The sequence below is a fragment of the Drosophila kikkawai genome, chromosome X (assembly GCF_030179895.1).
Source record: "Drosophila kikkawai strain 14028-0561.14 chromosome X, DkikHiC1v2, whole genome shotgun sequence".
NCBI classification, from domain to species: Eukaryota; Metazoa; Arthropoda; class Insecta; order Diptera; family Drosophilidae; genus Drosophila; species Drosophila kikkawai.
In genome coordinates, this window is record NC_091733.1 from 28,524,165 (window position 1) to 28,538,877 (window position 14,713).

General features: G+C 41.2%; 2 protein-coding genes across 6 annotated transcripts in view; one reads left to right on the forward strand and one right to left on the reverse strand.

The window, feature by feature from the left end:
* The window catches only part of futsch, a 70,068-nt gene that overhangs the window by 18,004 nt on the left and 37,351 nt on the right, over nucleotides 1–14,713 (reverse strand). For all 5 annotated transcript variants that reach the window (XM_070288672.1, XM_070288671.1, XM_070288674.1 and 2 more), the window contains one exon: nucleotides 6,022–6,120. In XM_070288672.1, coding sequence (XP_070144773.1) covers nucleotides 6,022–6,120 — 99 coding nt within the window. The remainder of the gene's footprint in view (nucleotides 1–6,021; nucleotides 6,121–14,713) is intronic.
* Nucleotides 588–2,949, forward strand: LOC108076061 (LMBR1 domain-containing protein 2 homolog). Its single transcript, XM_017168753.3, has one exon. The coding sequence runs from the start codon at nucleotides 685–687 to the stop codon at nucleotides 2,740–2,742; it is 2,058 nt and encodes a 685-aa protein (XP_017024242.1). The 5' UTR covers nucleotides 588–684; the 3' UTR covers nucleotides 2,743–2,949.

Consider the following 14,713-nt stretch of genomic DNA (forward strand, 5'->3'; position numbering starts at 1 on the left):
AACTTTTTGTTCTATTTTGAAAAAACAAAAGTATAAAAAAAAAGTATAAAGGGAAATGGGAAATGGGAAAAAAATCTACATAACAGCAGGAGCCACAGCCGGAAACTTTTTGTGTTTTATGATTTCGTTTTTTTGTATTTTGTTTTTTGTTTTTTGACTGCAGAGTAATTACAGTTCAGCTCTTGACCAGCCTCCCTCCCTAGTCTCCCCAGCAAAAAGTTAGCTGTCAAGCCAACGCGGACCAAAAAAAAAAAAAAAGTTTGGAATGACCTCAAGGAGGAGAATGAGAGAGAGTAAATAGAGGAAGGAAGGAGCAAGTTAGTCTTCTAAAGGGAATAATGAGGCAGCGACAGCTCCGGAGAAATGATGACCAAATGATTGAGTCAGTAACTTTTTTTTAAAGAACCTTTTTCAGAGGAAGCAACAATAATATGTTGATTTTATTCAAGGAACTTCAGGGTTTATCCTCAGTTTTGGAGGGATATTAGAGCTTGATAAAGTGCAAGAATGGTTGATACAAGGACTATTTCTCAAAGAAAGAGTATATCCAAGTCACTAAGCTTGTTTCACTTAGTTTTCTTTAATATAAGGCTTTGATATATCCATCTTTTCTGTTATTCCCTATTTTTAAAAATCATTTTTAATAATTACCAATTAAATCAAGGGTTAGGTTACTTCAAAGCCATGGCATTCCTCCTAAACTTTGCCATTGTCACCGCCCTATGCCTGGCCAGCCTCTCGCTTTATCGCTATGGCAACATACCGGAACAGCACTTGGTGGTCACCCTTTCCGTGCTAACTGCCTGGTGTTTCTCCTTCCTAATTGCCTTTAGCATTCCGTTGGATGTGACATCGACCCTGCATCGCCAGTGCTTGGAGGAGCATCGATCCAGCATCGTTGACTTTGGCAATGGCAGCAATGTCAGCGAATGCCAGGCACCTTGGGGCATGGTCTCCGACCATGTCTTTCCCAATCTGTGGCGCATCATCTATTGGAACTCGCAGCTCCTCACCTGGCTGATCATGCCACTGATGAAGTCCTACCTAAAGGCGGGCGATTTCACGGTCACGGGAAAGCTCAAGTCGGCGCTAATCGAGAATGGGATTCCTTATGGATCATTTTTGTCCATCTGCGGATTACTTCGTGGCTACATTGCTGTGAAGGGCGAGGAAATGGACTGGGAGAAACTAAAGGCCATCGCTGCCTCCACCTCTAATACCTGGGGCCTATTCCTGCACATCCTGCTGTTGGGTTATGCTCTGGTTGATGTGCCCCGTTCGCTGTGGAACAATTCCAAGCCGGGATTTGCCCTGCAATATGCTTATTTCAAGGCGGCCAAGCTGTATGCTGAGAAGTCAGATGCCGAGGAGCAGGTGGACTACATTCTGGAGTTGGTGCAGGGCTTGAGCCAGGAGATTGCCATCAATGACGAGCTTCTGCGACCCAGCCTGGAGGCCATTCAGCGCAAGATACCCGTCGAGCTGCAGGAGAAGGCCAGACACAACTTTTCCCGCACCGGAGACTGCTCCACCAGGAGCACTATTTTGCCCTCTGAAAAGTCTCTGGTTCGCATCCATGCTCAGGTAATCAAAGCCTTGCAGACCCTCCAGCGTGCCGAGGCTTTGTGGAGTGTGCAGGTGCAGGCGGTGCTGCATCTGGAGGATGTGAACAGGAATATGTATTCCTCGGAGAGAAGCTTCAAGGCCGAGTTCCCGCAGCAGCGAACGCAGCTGGTGGGTATGTGCCATAGCTCTAAGGTGCAGTGGTACTGGGAGTGCCGGCTGAAAATGCCATTCCTCCGGATGATGTCCTTTCTCACCGCCACCATGTCCGTTATGGTGGTGTGGAGCGAGCTGACCTTCTTCTGTCGCCGTCCCGTGCTCTCCATATTTGCCAATGCGATTTATGTGGCCAAGGACAGCTACAACTTCTTCACCATTGAGCTCTTCTCGACCACAATCCTATGCTATTTCTTCTACTGCACCTACTCCACCATCCTGAGGATCCGTTTCCTGAACCAATACTATCTGGCGCCGCATCACCAGACCAACGAGCTGAGCTTGATCTTTAGCGGCATGTTGCTTTGCCGCTTGACCCCGCCCATGTGCCTCAATTTCCTGGGCCTCATCCACATGGACACGCACATTATTCCCGAACGCATCAAGGAGACTGCGTACACCCGGATAATGGGTCACATGGATGTCATCGGCATCATAGCGAATGGTTTTAATATTTATTTTCCAATGTCTATGCTGGTCATTTGCCTGGCCACGTGGTTTAGTTTGGGGAGCCGGTTCCTGAATGCCCTGAATGCTCTGGGGTTTGAACAGTTTCTGCAGAACGAAAGGATTACCACGGAACTGGTGCAAGAGGGAATAGCACTGATGGCGCGTGAAAAGCGAAGGCTGCAGCGTGCGGAGCTGGCAATGGCCAGTAGGAGGAAATTCAATCGATGGGAGATGATGTTGGGAGAAGGAGCAGGAGGAGAAAAACCTGGTGCCCTTTGCTCTCCCACAGATGGACTGCTTGTCACTGGCGACCCTAGCTTGGACTATGCGGCTGTGGCTTCTTCGCCAGCCTTGGTCTTGCCCAGATTTCTGTCGGAGGAGATCACTGACGAACGGTTTGGTGAGAGCATCCAGGTACAGGTGGGTTTCCGGAATCCTAACAATGGACTGAAGGGAGAAAACGACCGGGGGATGAGGAGTTCACCACCCCGAAGACTGTTTGACGATGTCTAGGTTCACCCTTTCGAATGAATGAATGAAAGACAAGGACTACTATACACTTTTTCCCACCCAAAACCACATTAATAATGTAACCTATTTTACACTCCTGCACAATCCACACAAAGATGGACACTGGCTATGCCCCAGGCTAATGTATTATGTACTTTAACTCTGTGCATATTCAGGTGGCTATAAATTTGGACACATCATAGCTTGGCAGCCTGATCCCTTATTCCATTAACAATTCCCTGCCATGATGATGATGATGGGTCTTAATTGGCTGGGCTTATCCTGGACAGGCAGCTGAGGCACTAATCCCTCCTGGGTATTACCATGATGATGATAGTTTAATTAGCGGTTTCAGCTGCATTCGAAAAACCTTGGACCACCGTCGTAGGTAGCAGCAGCGGCATCATTAATCAGTGGAAGGCCCGGCTTCTTGTTACGTAAAACGAAAGGAAATCGTGGGACCGGTGCTTCTGTTGAACAAAGCCAATAACATGTTGTAACATGTCAGTGCGCGCGGTATGTTCTCAATCATCTCCTCATCCTCGTTCACCTTCTCCTCCTCGTTCTGGCATAATAATTAAAAGGATGCCGCCGTCAAGAGTCTCCGCAAATGACAGACGTCAGCTGTTCTTTGCTCGCTCTCTCCCGCTCTCTCTCTCTCGCTATTTCTCGCTGATATTAATTGATGTCCTGTCACATGTTGCGACACGAAACACAGTTTAGTCGCTTATCGCTGGACCACTTCCACGATGCCTCCCATACTGTTTGTCCTGTTCCTCCCATATGCAAATTATGTCCGTGTCTGCCTTCGATATTTGCCCAACTTTTGTCTGTCTTTTGCCTCCGTCTCTCTCTCTCTTTCTCTCTTGCTCGCCAGTTGAATTATGCATGAACACTGGCACACACACGCACACGCAGGGCGGCCTTGTAGACCTGACGCCACCCACTCACTTGCTGTCCTTCTTGCTCTACATAAAACGCTGAGTAACTTTATATCTGTATATCTGTCTATCTGTGTATGTCTTTGTGTGTGTGTGTGTGTGTGGGCCGCACGGACTCTATCTTTCTATCAATTTTGCATACGTTTTATCTCAAGAACTTGGCATGGCTTTTGAGGTTATGTGTGCTGGGGTCGTGATACGGCCCATTGTGCCTAGTTGCCACGTGCCACGCCCCCACATCATCAGCCATCTAGACATCTATTCATTGCTTGTGTGGGATTTGGCTTAGGCACGATAAGAATGTGTCTAAGTCCCTCGATAATCCCGAGAGCGGTTGAGGCGACTCGAAAGAGTTGTGCCGAGGGTCGAGTGCCAAGAGGGAAGGATTCGAAAATAACACGTATCGATTGCAAGTGAACTGAATAAAGTAGCGAGAGAGCGAGAGAAAATGGAGAAGCGAGAACAATGGAAACTATTGCCAGGCTTAAGAAGGATCTAAAAGTAGCGAGTAACGATTGCAATACTAGGCAGGCCAGAGAAAACGGAATGAAATTAGTTTTTGATAATTTTTGGGAAAAAAAAAACGAAATAAAAAGTCTAATGCTACTTCGCCCAGTACCTTGTGACTATACAAAAACAATCACACTCAGTTCCAGGACCCTTGACCCTTGGGAGCGTTTTCTTGATGGTCTGTTGCTGTCAAAGTTTTGTGAAACTTTGTTTTCCCACAGGGAAACTTAAGTAAACTGCATCAAAAACTCGGAGAGAGGCGACAACTAGAGAGACAACGACGAGCAGGTGCCAATGAGGACGAAGGCGATGGTCAGTGTCAAGTCAATGGTCCAACTTTAGACATAACTTTGTCAGAGTAGAGAGAGAGGACAAGCCTGGTGCAGTCGCAAAACATGAATTATGCGCTTGTTAAGGAGTATTCGTAATTGGAGCAGCAGCTTTCGGTGTCCATCTTGGCAAAAGGTGGACCCCAACATCTTTTTCCGCGTGAGGAGCACACAAAGTGCCCGGCGAGGCGAGTGCATTCTGTGCACTCTCAATCGCGCCTCGAGGATTTCTCTCTGCCGCTTTCGCATCCTTCCCCCCGCAGGCAGGACACCTCTCCAACATCATTATTGGGCCTGGGACCAGACCAGGCACCGCTTCTGTGGCGGCGCGCCACTTGAGAATTTTGTTTGAGTTTGAGTAGTTTCGAGTCCATAGAAGGGCGTGGCGTAGGCGGAGGCAAACAAAATGCGATTGCGAATGCAAATGGAAAATGGAAAATCCGCTGGCGTTGCCAACTTTTGCCGTACGTACGGACAATGGGCTGAATGGAGGGCATTGAGCGCAGGTGTTGCACTTAGCATGTCCTTCAAGGACAACGCCTCGGCATCGGCATCAAAACGAGAGGCAAGGAACGCGCCTTATCACTGCCTGGGTCTGGCTCTGACTGGGTCTGGGTTGGGGTCGGTCTATGGCCTTCCACAGCAGCCTTGAAACTATGCCATTATATTGGGGGAGAGAGAGGTCCCATCACATCGTTTAGAAATAAATATTAAATGCAAAGGGGCAAAGAAAAAGGAAAGGAAACTTTAAGCTTAAAAATTTTGAAAAATCTGTGCAAGATTTTAAGCAATTTACGCGACTGTTGGCTGATGGAGAGCAGCTAAATCCCAATCATCTCCAGAGCGAGTCAACGAAGTGTACAAACAGCAAACAGGAGCAGAGACAGGAGCCAGTATGCCAGGATGCCAGTATGCCAGGATGCCGGGATGCAGTGGCAGCCACTTGAGTGCGTTTCAACGGCGTTTTAGTCTAATCCGCAAAGACAACAGACCCGTCAGCCGGATCATTGTTGCTGCCTGCTGCTGCTGCTGCTGCCGTCGATGATGATGATGATGATGATGATGCCACTGCATTCGGGTGCCATGAAAGTGCTGCTCTTGGGCTTGGATTTATCACAAAAGCCAAAAACAGCAAGACAACAAGGACAACAAAAGCATCTGAGCAACAAAGCTGCCAAAGCGTTGAGCTCTCTCGGCTTTGTGCATTCAATTGTTGTTCATCCAATCCTCACAATCCCAACAATCCTGGCAATCCTGGCCTCTCTCCCTGCTGCCTGCTGCCTTCTGACTGTGGTTGTTGTCTATGGACAATTGTCATAATAATTCGTTAGGATAACTTTTGTAATTTACCCCCCCAAGCCCATTGTTTTTCCCCCCCTTTTCCCTACAGTCAATGATCTCCGATTAGTAATACGAGCTTCTTCACATGGGCAGGCAACTTAAAAGGGTCTTAGTAACTAGGATTAAGGACTTAAGAATTGGTTTTTCAAAAAAAAACTTACCGTGACGAGCCTCCTCGCCCTCGGGCGCATGCTGTGTAATTGTATTGAGCTCCTCTTCCAAGTCGACGTGACAATCGGAAACGTCCCAGGAGAGGAAACCTAAAATAAAGAGTAAAATAATTATTATTATAAAATTTAATAAATATAAATCTAAATTAAGGGTTTCTGGAATTTCTAATAAAATGTTTATATTTTCAAATATTTAAGTTTCTAAACCCATTACTCATTAGCCTTAATACCCATCGAAAACTTGCATTAGTTGGACAAACAAGCAGCTCCTTTCGATATCATCTCTGGAAATGGAACTGCTGGTCATACATCACACTCACCCCCATTAGTATATGTACATATATATATAATTATAATGCAGAAATGTCTGGGAACCAGTATTTGATAAATGAGCGGGATAAGGGCGCCAAGCTTGGGTAGGAGTTGGCATTACGCATACGCCCTGGTGGCCAGGACTCCTTTTGATATTTACCCCGTTTGTGCCCCCCCTGTGTATATTATGTCATTTAGTCAACAAATTAAGTCAGCATTCAGGGTGAGAGTGAGTATTTGCAAATACAAATGGCACAAGGGCTACCTCTACCCTTTTTTTTCCCCTTGGTTTCTTTTTAGTTTTCCATAGTTTTTCCTTGTTTTCTCTATTTTTCCTGGCTTTTTTTTTAGCATTTCAGCTGTTATCCGAATGCATGAAGGCGTGAAAAGTGTATAATATATAGAAAAATATATGTATATTTAAATATTTGTAAAATCGAATTACTTTTAGCACAAGGAAAGTAGACTTTAGGCTTTAAGCCTCGACTTGACAGGCTGCCTCTTTAGTTTCCTTAGTTTTAGAGAGCGAGATCTCTTCTGACAGATTGCCGACTTATATGTAAGCCCCCTGTTTATGGAAAATTTAATGCAGCAGCTTTTCCCAGCTCCCCCCCGCCCTCCTTTTCCTCTATATAATGTGGGTATTGTTGCTGAATAACTTATTCAAACCTTGCCTTAATGAGTGCTTAACTTTCATTTTTATGCAGTCACCCACCAACTGGGATGCAAATGAAGTGTTTTACCAGGGAGAAGATGCCTGGGTGATATCATTGAATCACCACCAGATCAGCATCTTTCTATATAATATATAATATATATTGTATATATAACAATATTACCCTTCCTTGGCTGCCTTCACTGCGGCAATTTGCACAAATGGCTGGCAAGAGCCACAAAAGCGGGCCAGCTAAAATTGTGAACTCAAGGCATAAAAATGTAAAATCTTAACACTTTTTTTTTCGTTCAGGATCAGGACATTATGTGTGTGTAGGTGTGTGTGTGTGGGGCACACAACAAAGCAGAGAAAGCAAAGGGAATAAAGCGGAGGCCACAATGGAAGACGAAGGAGGAGAAAGCAGGAACCAGGCAGGCAGGCAGGCAGTCAAAAGCGCCTACAGCGATTGCACAAAAATAATGAGGAAGCGCGCGCCCAGGATATGCGACGCCAGTATATATATAAATATATATACGTATATATATAGCATGGGATATATATGGATATATACTCCTGCTCAGGCGAATGAAGCCACTCAGACGGAGGTCTGGCAACGGCTACAGAAACCGAATTCGAGTCCTTTCCCCCACTCGTCCTTCCACTCTTCCTTGCTCTCAGTCTCTCATTTAATATTTATGCGTTGATATCTGTGAGTGAGACTTCAATTTGCTCAGTGCCAGGAACAGACTCAACGGCGCTTTTTCGTGTTATTATTCGGCGCACTTATTTATTTATATTTAATTTCCGACTCCGAGAGTCTGACTCTGACTCTGGTTGTGGCTGTGGCTGTGGCTGTGGCTCTTGGAACGCTTAACCCCCAGCATAACTCAGCTATTATTATATATATTATATAGAGTACTTCTTTTCCCAGCTATATTTCGATTATTTTTGCGGATTAATTGTGGCTTTAGCCTTTCCTTGGAAGGAAACTACCTACTCCTGGTCCCTGAGTCATATTTCTGCTTGGTGGACTCATTTAATTCTGGTTCAGTGATTGCAGGACCTCTTTGTGATAAGAGAACCACTCGTAATAAGGACACTTTATGACACACAAATGGGTTGTTCCTTTAAGGAACCTTTATACTTGAGTGATTTTATTAATTATAGAGTATACAAAGGAGAGAGAATATATCGATATATCAAACAATCGATGAAAAAAAATTGATATTTTAGTGTACGAAAACACAATTTTATTAATTTGATAAATTGCTTAAAAATTATGTGTTTTATTATATCGATAACTTTAAATGTGTTATTTTTCGATTACGATAATTTCGATAATAAATTTTAATAAATACATTTTTTTTTTTTTTTTTTTTTTTGATTCTTTTTGGGGAAATCCAATCTTCAATAATCTATAGTTAAGCCAAAATTGCTTTAAATTCTATTTAGAAAACTGTTCCAAGTTAGTTTTTATGATCACTGACAGCATTATACAGCATTTTATTCTAATTATTCCTGTAAGTCATCACTCGACTAAAACCTTCTACTCATTAGTTGCTAGTTTCAGTTAATTGGGATTCATCATCATCAGCGAGAGATGTAACACACCTATATCCTCGACTCTAATTCACATTACTCTCGATGCGAACTAACGCGTCCTACATCAAGCACCCTTTTCGAGGCTGAGTCGCACCTGACCCTCGCTTCCGCTGACACAGCCTCCACCAATGTAGTAAATGTCGATGTGTCGATGCCAAGGTAATCGAATGCAGACGTGTCAAACAGACAGACAGACACCTGTTTCCTGCCCTTTGGCACCCCGCTGCTGCTATTGCTGCTGTGGCTGTGCGCCGCTTCCGCTTGCCATGGATGATTACTGATAGGCGCCGCCTGGTGGCTGCCTTTTGCCTTCCTCCAGCCCCTGACTGTCTCCCCACCCATTTCTATGTTCTGCGCTTGTTTGCACAAAATAGTTGCATAATTCCGAGAGCACACTCCCCAACCTAAAAGCCACTCTGGGTAGCTGGAAAAAGGCAGTTGCAAGAGGAGCAGGGAGCAGGAGGAGCGGTAGCAGGAAGGCGTGTTGATTTTGATGTAGCTAAAAAGCCACTTGTCGTTGGTTCGTTCATTCGCTCGTTGTTGCTGGGGCCCTTGAAAGCCAACAGAAAGCGCGTTGAAAAGTTTGCATAGCCAAATGAATGCGCCTCTTCTGTAGTAGGTCCCTCCTCCTCCTCCTTGCTCCTCTTCCTTGCTCCTCCCACCCCTAGAAAACTGCCAACTGGGGAGCTAAATGTTTGGAAATGCATAAAAATAAACACATTAAAAAGAAATTAAACACTTGCACTCATTAATTGCGTATTGAGTCAAGTGGCTACAGCTTGGGTTTGAGCTTGAGCTTGAGCTTGAGACGAAGATGAAGATGAATCTGAATGGGTCAAAAGGAGGAGCTTCTTCTACTTTTAAAGAAGGAGCAATTCAAGGATTCACAAAAGAGAAACAAGACAAAAGGACAATAACAATTAAAGCGAATCGAAAGTAGAGTAAACGAGGCGGAGCAAATAACTGGGCTCCTCCAAAACAGAGTCCTTTTGACAGGACAAGGAAAAGCAGGGCCACTGCAGAAACAGTAAAGCAGAAAAGTGAAAAGAGTGTGGAAATAAATGAGTACAAAATGAAGGCGAAAACAATGCTGCGCCTGATTGCCCCGTGCCGATAAGACGAGCCTGATGAGCCAAGACAAACACAACACACACAGCAAGGACCTTTCGACAGGCCAAAGGAGCAGAGACAGGGCAGGGACACGGACAGGACATCAGACATTGGACACATTGTTGATGTGCCGTTCGAGGAACAAGCAAAGAGCGCTTATTGCGTACACAGCGATATGTAATTCCCGATAAGAATTGTAATTAATTGGACGCGTGACGCGTGGAAGCCAAGAGCAAGCCCCCAACCCACAAAATCTTTGTGATTTCCAGGAATCAAAGCCTTGCTTTCACAATTTATTATATATATTTCTTTGTTTTAATAATTCTATTTACTAATTCCACAGCGAAAATGATTTCCTAATTGAAAACATAAAACTAAAATATATTAAATCTCTTTAAAAAAGAAGTCTTAAAAAAACTTCTGACTGAAATTATTAAACTTTAAATTTTTTAGAACAATTTTATATGATAATTTTTGGTAAAATTAAAATTTCAAAATTTAATAACTAAGCCAAAAAGGCATTAATTTTAATTCGGATAACTGTTTTGAGTTAGTTTTCAAAAGGTTATAAAAACTGTATACCGAATTCAAATTATTTTTGAATTAATTTTTTTTTTTTTTAATTTTTTACCAATTTTAATGATGTAACCCATTATAAAAAATTAAAAAAATTTTTTTTCAAGCGTACATGGCTAGATCGACTCGCCTGTTGATGCTGATCAAGAATATATATGATTTATAGGGTCGGAAATGACTCCTTCACTAATTAAATTCATAAAACCCCTTAAGAGGATCTAAAATATTCAATTTCTTTAAATAAATATTTTCAATGGTAATTTTTTTGATTATAAAATCATAACTAAGCCAAAAAAACATTAAATTCGATTCGGTAAGCGATTCTGTGTTTGTTTTTTCAAGGTTAACAAATCTGCATACAGAATTTTAAACTTTAAGAAATCAAAATTTTGTACTTTTTTTTAAAGAATTTTTTCGAAATAAAAAATACAAAAAAAAATGGCAAAATATTTTTTTCTTCCAGACATAGCTAGATCAACTCGGTTTTTTGTGCTGATCAAGAATATATATGATTTATAGGGTCGGAAATGACTCCTTTATTGTTAAAAAAGCTTCTGAGTGAAATTATAATACCCTGAAAGGGTATAAGAATCAGCAGACGAATCTATTTAGCCATGTTCTCCTTTACTTGAATCTGTTGAATCTTATCTTTAATGTTTACTATTTTGCATTGCTTAAATTATTAATTAATAATGTTTAAGGTCAACATAAAAGAGATCTTTAAGCTACAAAATAAAATGTAGAGTGAAGATAGTAGACTGAAAAGGGGAGAATTGCGTCAGACGCAGTCCAAAAAAAAAAAATGCGTCATTGTCTCTCTCTAATTGACTTTCTCCATGGCCTCTTCTTCCCAACCATTTTCATTTCCATTTCCCCGTGTATCTTCTGGCCCATTACCTCCAGCGCCTACAGTGTTGAGTCATATCTAACTGTGGTCATTCTCCGAGGCCTATTCTTCACTCTCCTCCGCTCTACTCAACACTCTAAACCCTCTCCTGGCTCCTTGCTCCTCGCTCTAGTCTAAACTATCCTGACTCCCCGTTTCTCTTTACTTTCTACACACTCTTCTTGCTTTCTCACTCTCTCTCTCCAGGCATACATGACGTATACGCAATTTATTTTGAAGTGTTGTTCCCCTAATGGCTAATCAATGTTTATAGGCTACCCACCAAAAACAGCGGACAACAATAAACGAGAATTTGTGTATGTCTTTCTCTGTGTGTGTGTGTGTGTTTATAAGCCCGAGAATAAACGAGGCCAAATGATGGGACAGCATTTTGGCCACAAAAATAAGTGGAAACAGGACAGAGAAGGTGTCCAAAATATGAACGAAATGCGATATGGAGGTGGAGATAGAGATGGCGCAGAGGGAGGAACTAACACGGAGGTCGGAGTACTCGCCCATATACATATAGTAGAGTATAGTATAGACATAAATATTGCAGTAGCCTGACAAAGGCCGAGAAGAATGTACCAATGTGCCGAGGATGTGGAGGATGCGAAGGATGCAGGTTGCCTGGCAGCTTCGCATAATTTATGTCACTTTATCGATTCACACAATATACACACACACGCCACACGGAGGAGGAACACGGGAAAATACTCTCAGCCAGAAATCTGGACGGGGAGAGAGTGGAGCCAGCGAACTCTTTTTCACATTTTATAGCCCTGCATAAATTGCTCCATAAATGTTTCCCTCAGACCAGCCACGTGCGGTTGGCTCGGCAAATGAATCCCGAAAATTCTATTATCTCCAGGCTCCTCCTACGAATTTTTCACCTGGCCACCACCCGGTGTGTGTGTGTGTGTTGTGCCCCAGGGTGCTACCTGGGTCACTACCGCCTCCTCTGGCCTGACCTGTCCTATTCGTGGGAGATTTTTTGACTGCTTCTGACAGGAGCAAAAGCCGGAAAGCCGGCGAGGCGAGACGAGACGAGGTCAGGGGAAAAACACATAGCCCAGCACAATTCACAGTTTGCATTCCAATCCGATTGTAGGATTCATTCTCGCTTCAACGAATTTTCTTACCCATTGAAAGGTTCTAGGGATGTACGAATTTCGAGGGAAATACGACTCTTTATATAAAAAAATATGAAATATCACAAGAAATAGCTTTAAAAGTTATAAAATAATAATACATATCGTTAATAAAAAAAATATATTCATTAAAAAATATATTTAATAAAAAATATATTTAATAAAAAATATATTCATTAAAAAATATATTTAATAAAAAATAAATTTAATAAAAAAAATTTAATTTTATATATTTGATTTTATATATTTGAATTTATATATTTTATTTTATATATTATATTTTGTATAATTTATGTTATATATTTTATTTTATATATTTTAATTTATATCTTTTATTTTATATATTTTATTTGATATATTTTATTTCATATATTTAATTTATATATTTTTCTAGAGTATCTAAGGGGTATCAAGTTTTCGTTTCTGTAAAGGACTGGCCATCTCTCTCAACCCATAAATCAAAGCACTTGGCAACACACAATCCCTTCACTTCATTCCGAACTATATCTCCTGCCACATGTCACTGCCTGGTGTTACTCCTCCTGCTGCTACTGCTCCTCCTCCTCCTCCTGGGTTATACTCCCCAACTGTCTCCCCCTCTGTGCTGCCCTGGGTCACCTCAGTTTGTTTATATTTCTTCGATTTTACTGCCAGCCAACGCAGCTCGCGGTGGAGTGAGCAAATAGTGAAGCGAAACAAATACTGAAAAATCCGAAAAAGGAAGCATTTCTGACACAGACTTGCGCCTGTCACAATGACTGCTGACTCGCTGCTGTGTGTTTTTCCCATTTTCCCCTTAGCAAACTGCGGCATTTTCGCAATGCCCAAACTAAAAATAAATTTACATTTGCGCGAATGCAAAAGATTTTAATGCGTATGACAGGCACAGAGAGCATAGAGCATCATCCCTTGAATTTTCAAGTTTAGTAAAAAGGGGGGAAAACAAGTGAAATGGCTAAAAATACACCCAGATGGGGTGTTAGGTTTACCCCGTCGACTCGAAAGATACTTTAATTCAATTTGCATTTGCCAGTTGCAAATGTGGCAACTTTTGTAATTGCTCCTGCAGAGCTGCTAATTACACCTACACACGAAAGAGTGTAGTGTGTCACACACACCTCAAACAGCAGCCACACCTGTATACCTAGTCTAGTCTCGCCTCCCCTCTTAATTGCTTGTCCTTAATTGCATAATTGCAAATATTGCAGGATTCCAGGCCTAACTGCCAGCTTATCCCTTTAAATTCCATCAAAAAGTTAATAACGTAGAGGACAGGACATCACATATTGATTGCGCACTTGAATATCTCCATTCAGGTGGAAAAATCATAAGCATTTATTTATTTATTTATCGTTTCAATTATTCACACGCACTTGTATTTATATATATACTATATATAGTTGCGACGAGTGTGTGCACAAACTAATGAAGTGAAATGCATCGAAAATTGCTTGCCTGAATGCCTATTTGTGGTTAAAAATGAGAGTCTAAAGTGGTAGTTTAAATATTATAAATTGATATTTCAAGAATATATTAGCTTTTTATGGAGAAACTATGTTTTTTATATTAAATTTTCTAACAAAACAAAAAACAAAATGTAACCCTTTTTTTTTTTATTGAAAAAAATTGTAATAATTTTAATTTTGTAAATTTTTAAATTTAAATGTAGATTTATTAACCTATTAAAAAATAGAACAGTTTTATGTATCCAAATTAATGCTATTTTGGCTTAGTTATAATATTTTAAAATTTTACTTTTCCCAAAAAAAAAAAAAAAAAAAAAAAAAAAAAAAAAAAAAATGCATAGAAAATTTAAATAAATATTTAAAAATTCAAAAATTTTAATTAAATTCGGTCTGCATATTTAATAACTTTATAACCACCTTAATATATTTTAATGCTTTAAATAAATATATAAATAAGAAAATTAATTAACAAAGAAAATCAAATTCTGTATATTTTTAATGAAAAAAAAATCCTGGCTTGACACTAAAATTTTCAACTAGTTTCTGCATCTTCTGAGTGCCAAAGTTAGCTACTATTCTTGTTTAAGTAGAGTTTATAGTTTCAAGTTTCTTTCTCTTCATGGGAAAAATTTCTTTCTTATTTTGTAAGCATTTTTATTCCACAGAAAGAACCACGCCCATCCTTCGAGACGGATATTTATAACAATTTATGAGTTTTCTAGGAGCTAAAGAGCTCTGCAAGGACGCTTTCCTACCACAAGTAATGCCTGTAATATATATCCTCAATTACCCCGTATGTTCTTCTCAGTTTCTGTGAAGTGAAACATAAAATATGCTAGTTGTAGGTGCTTTCAATTCCCACCAATATCGGTGTAATCAAATATTTACACCAACTTACACGGCTTCTAAGCCGGGAGAGAAGCCT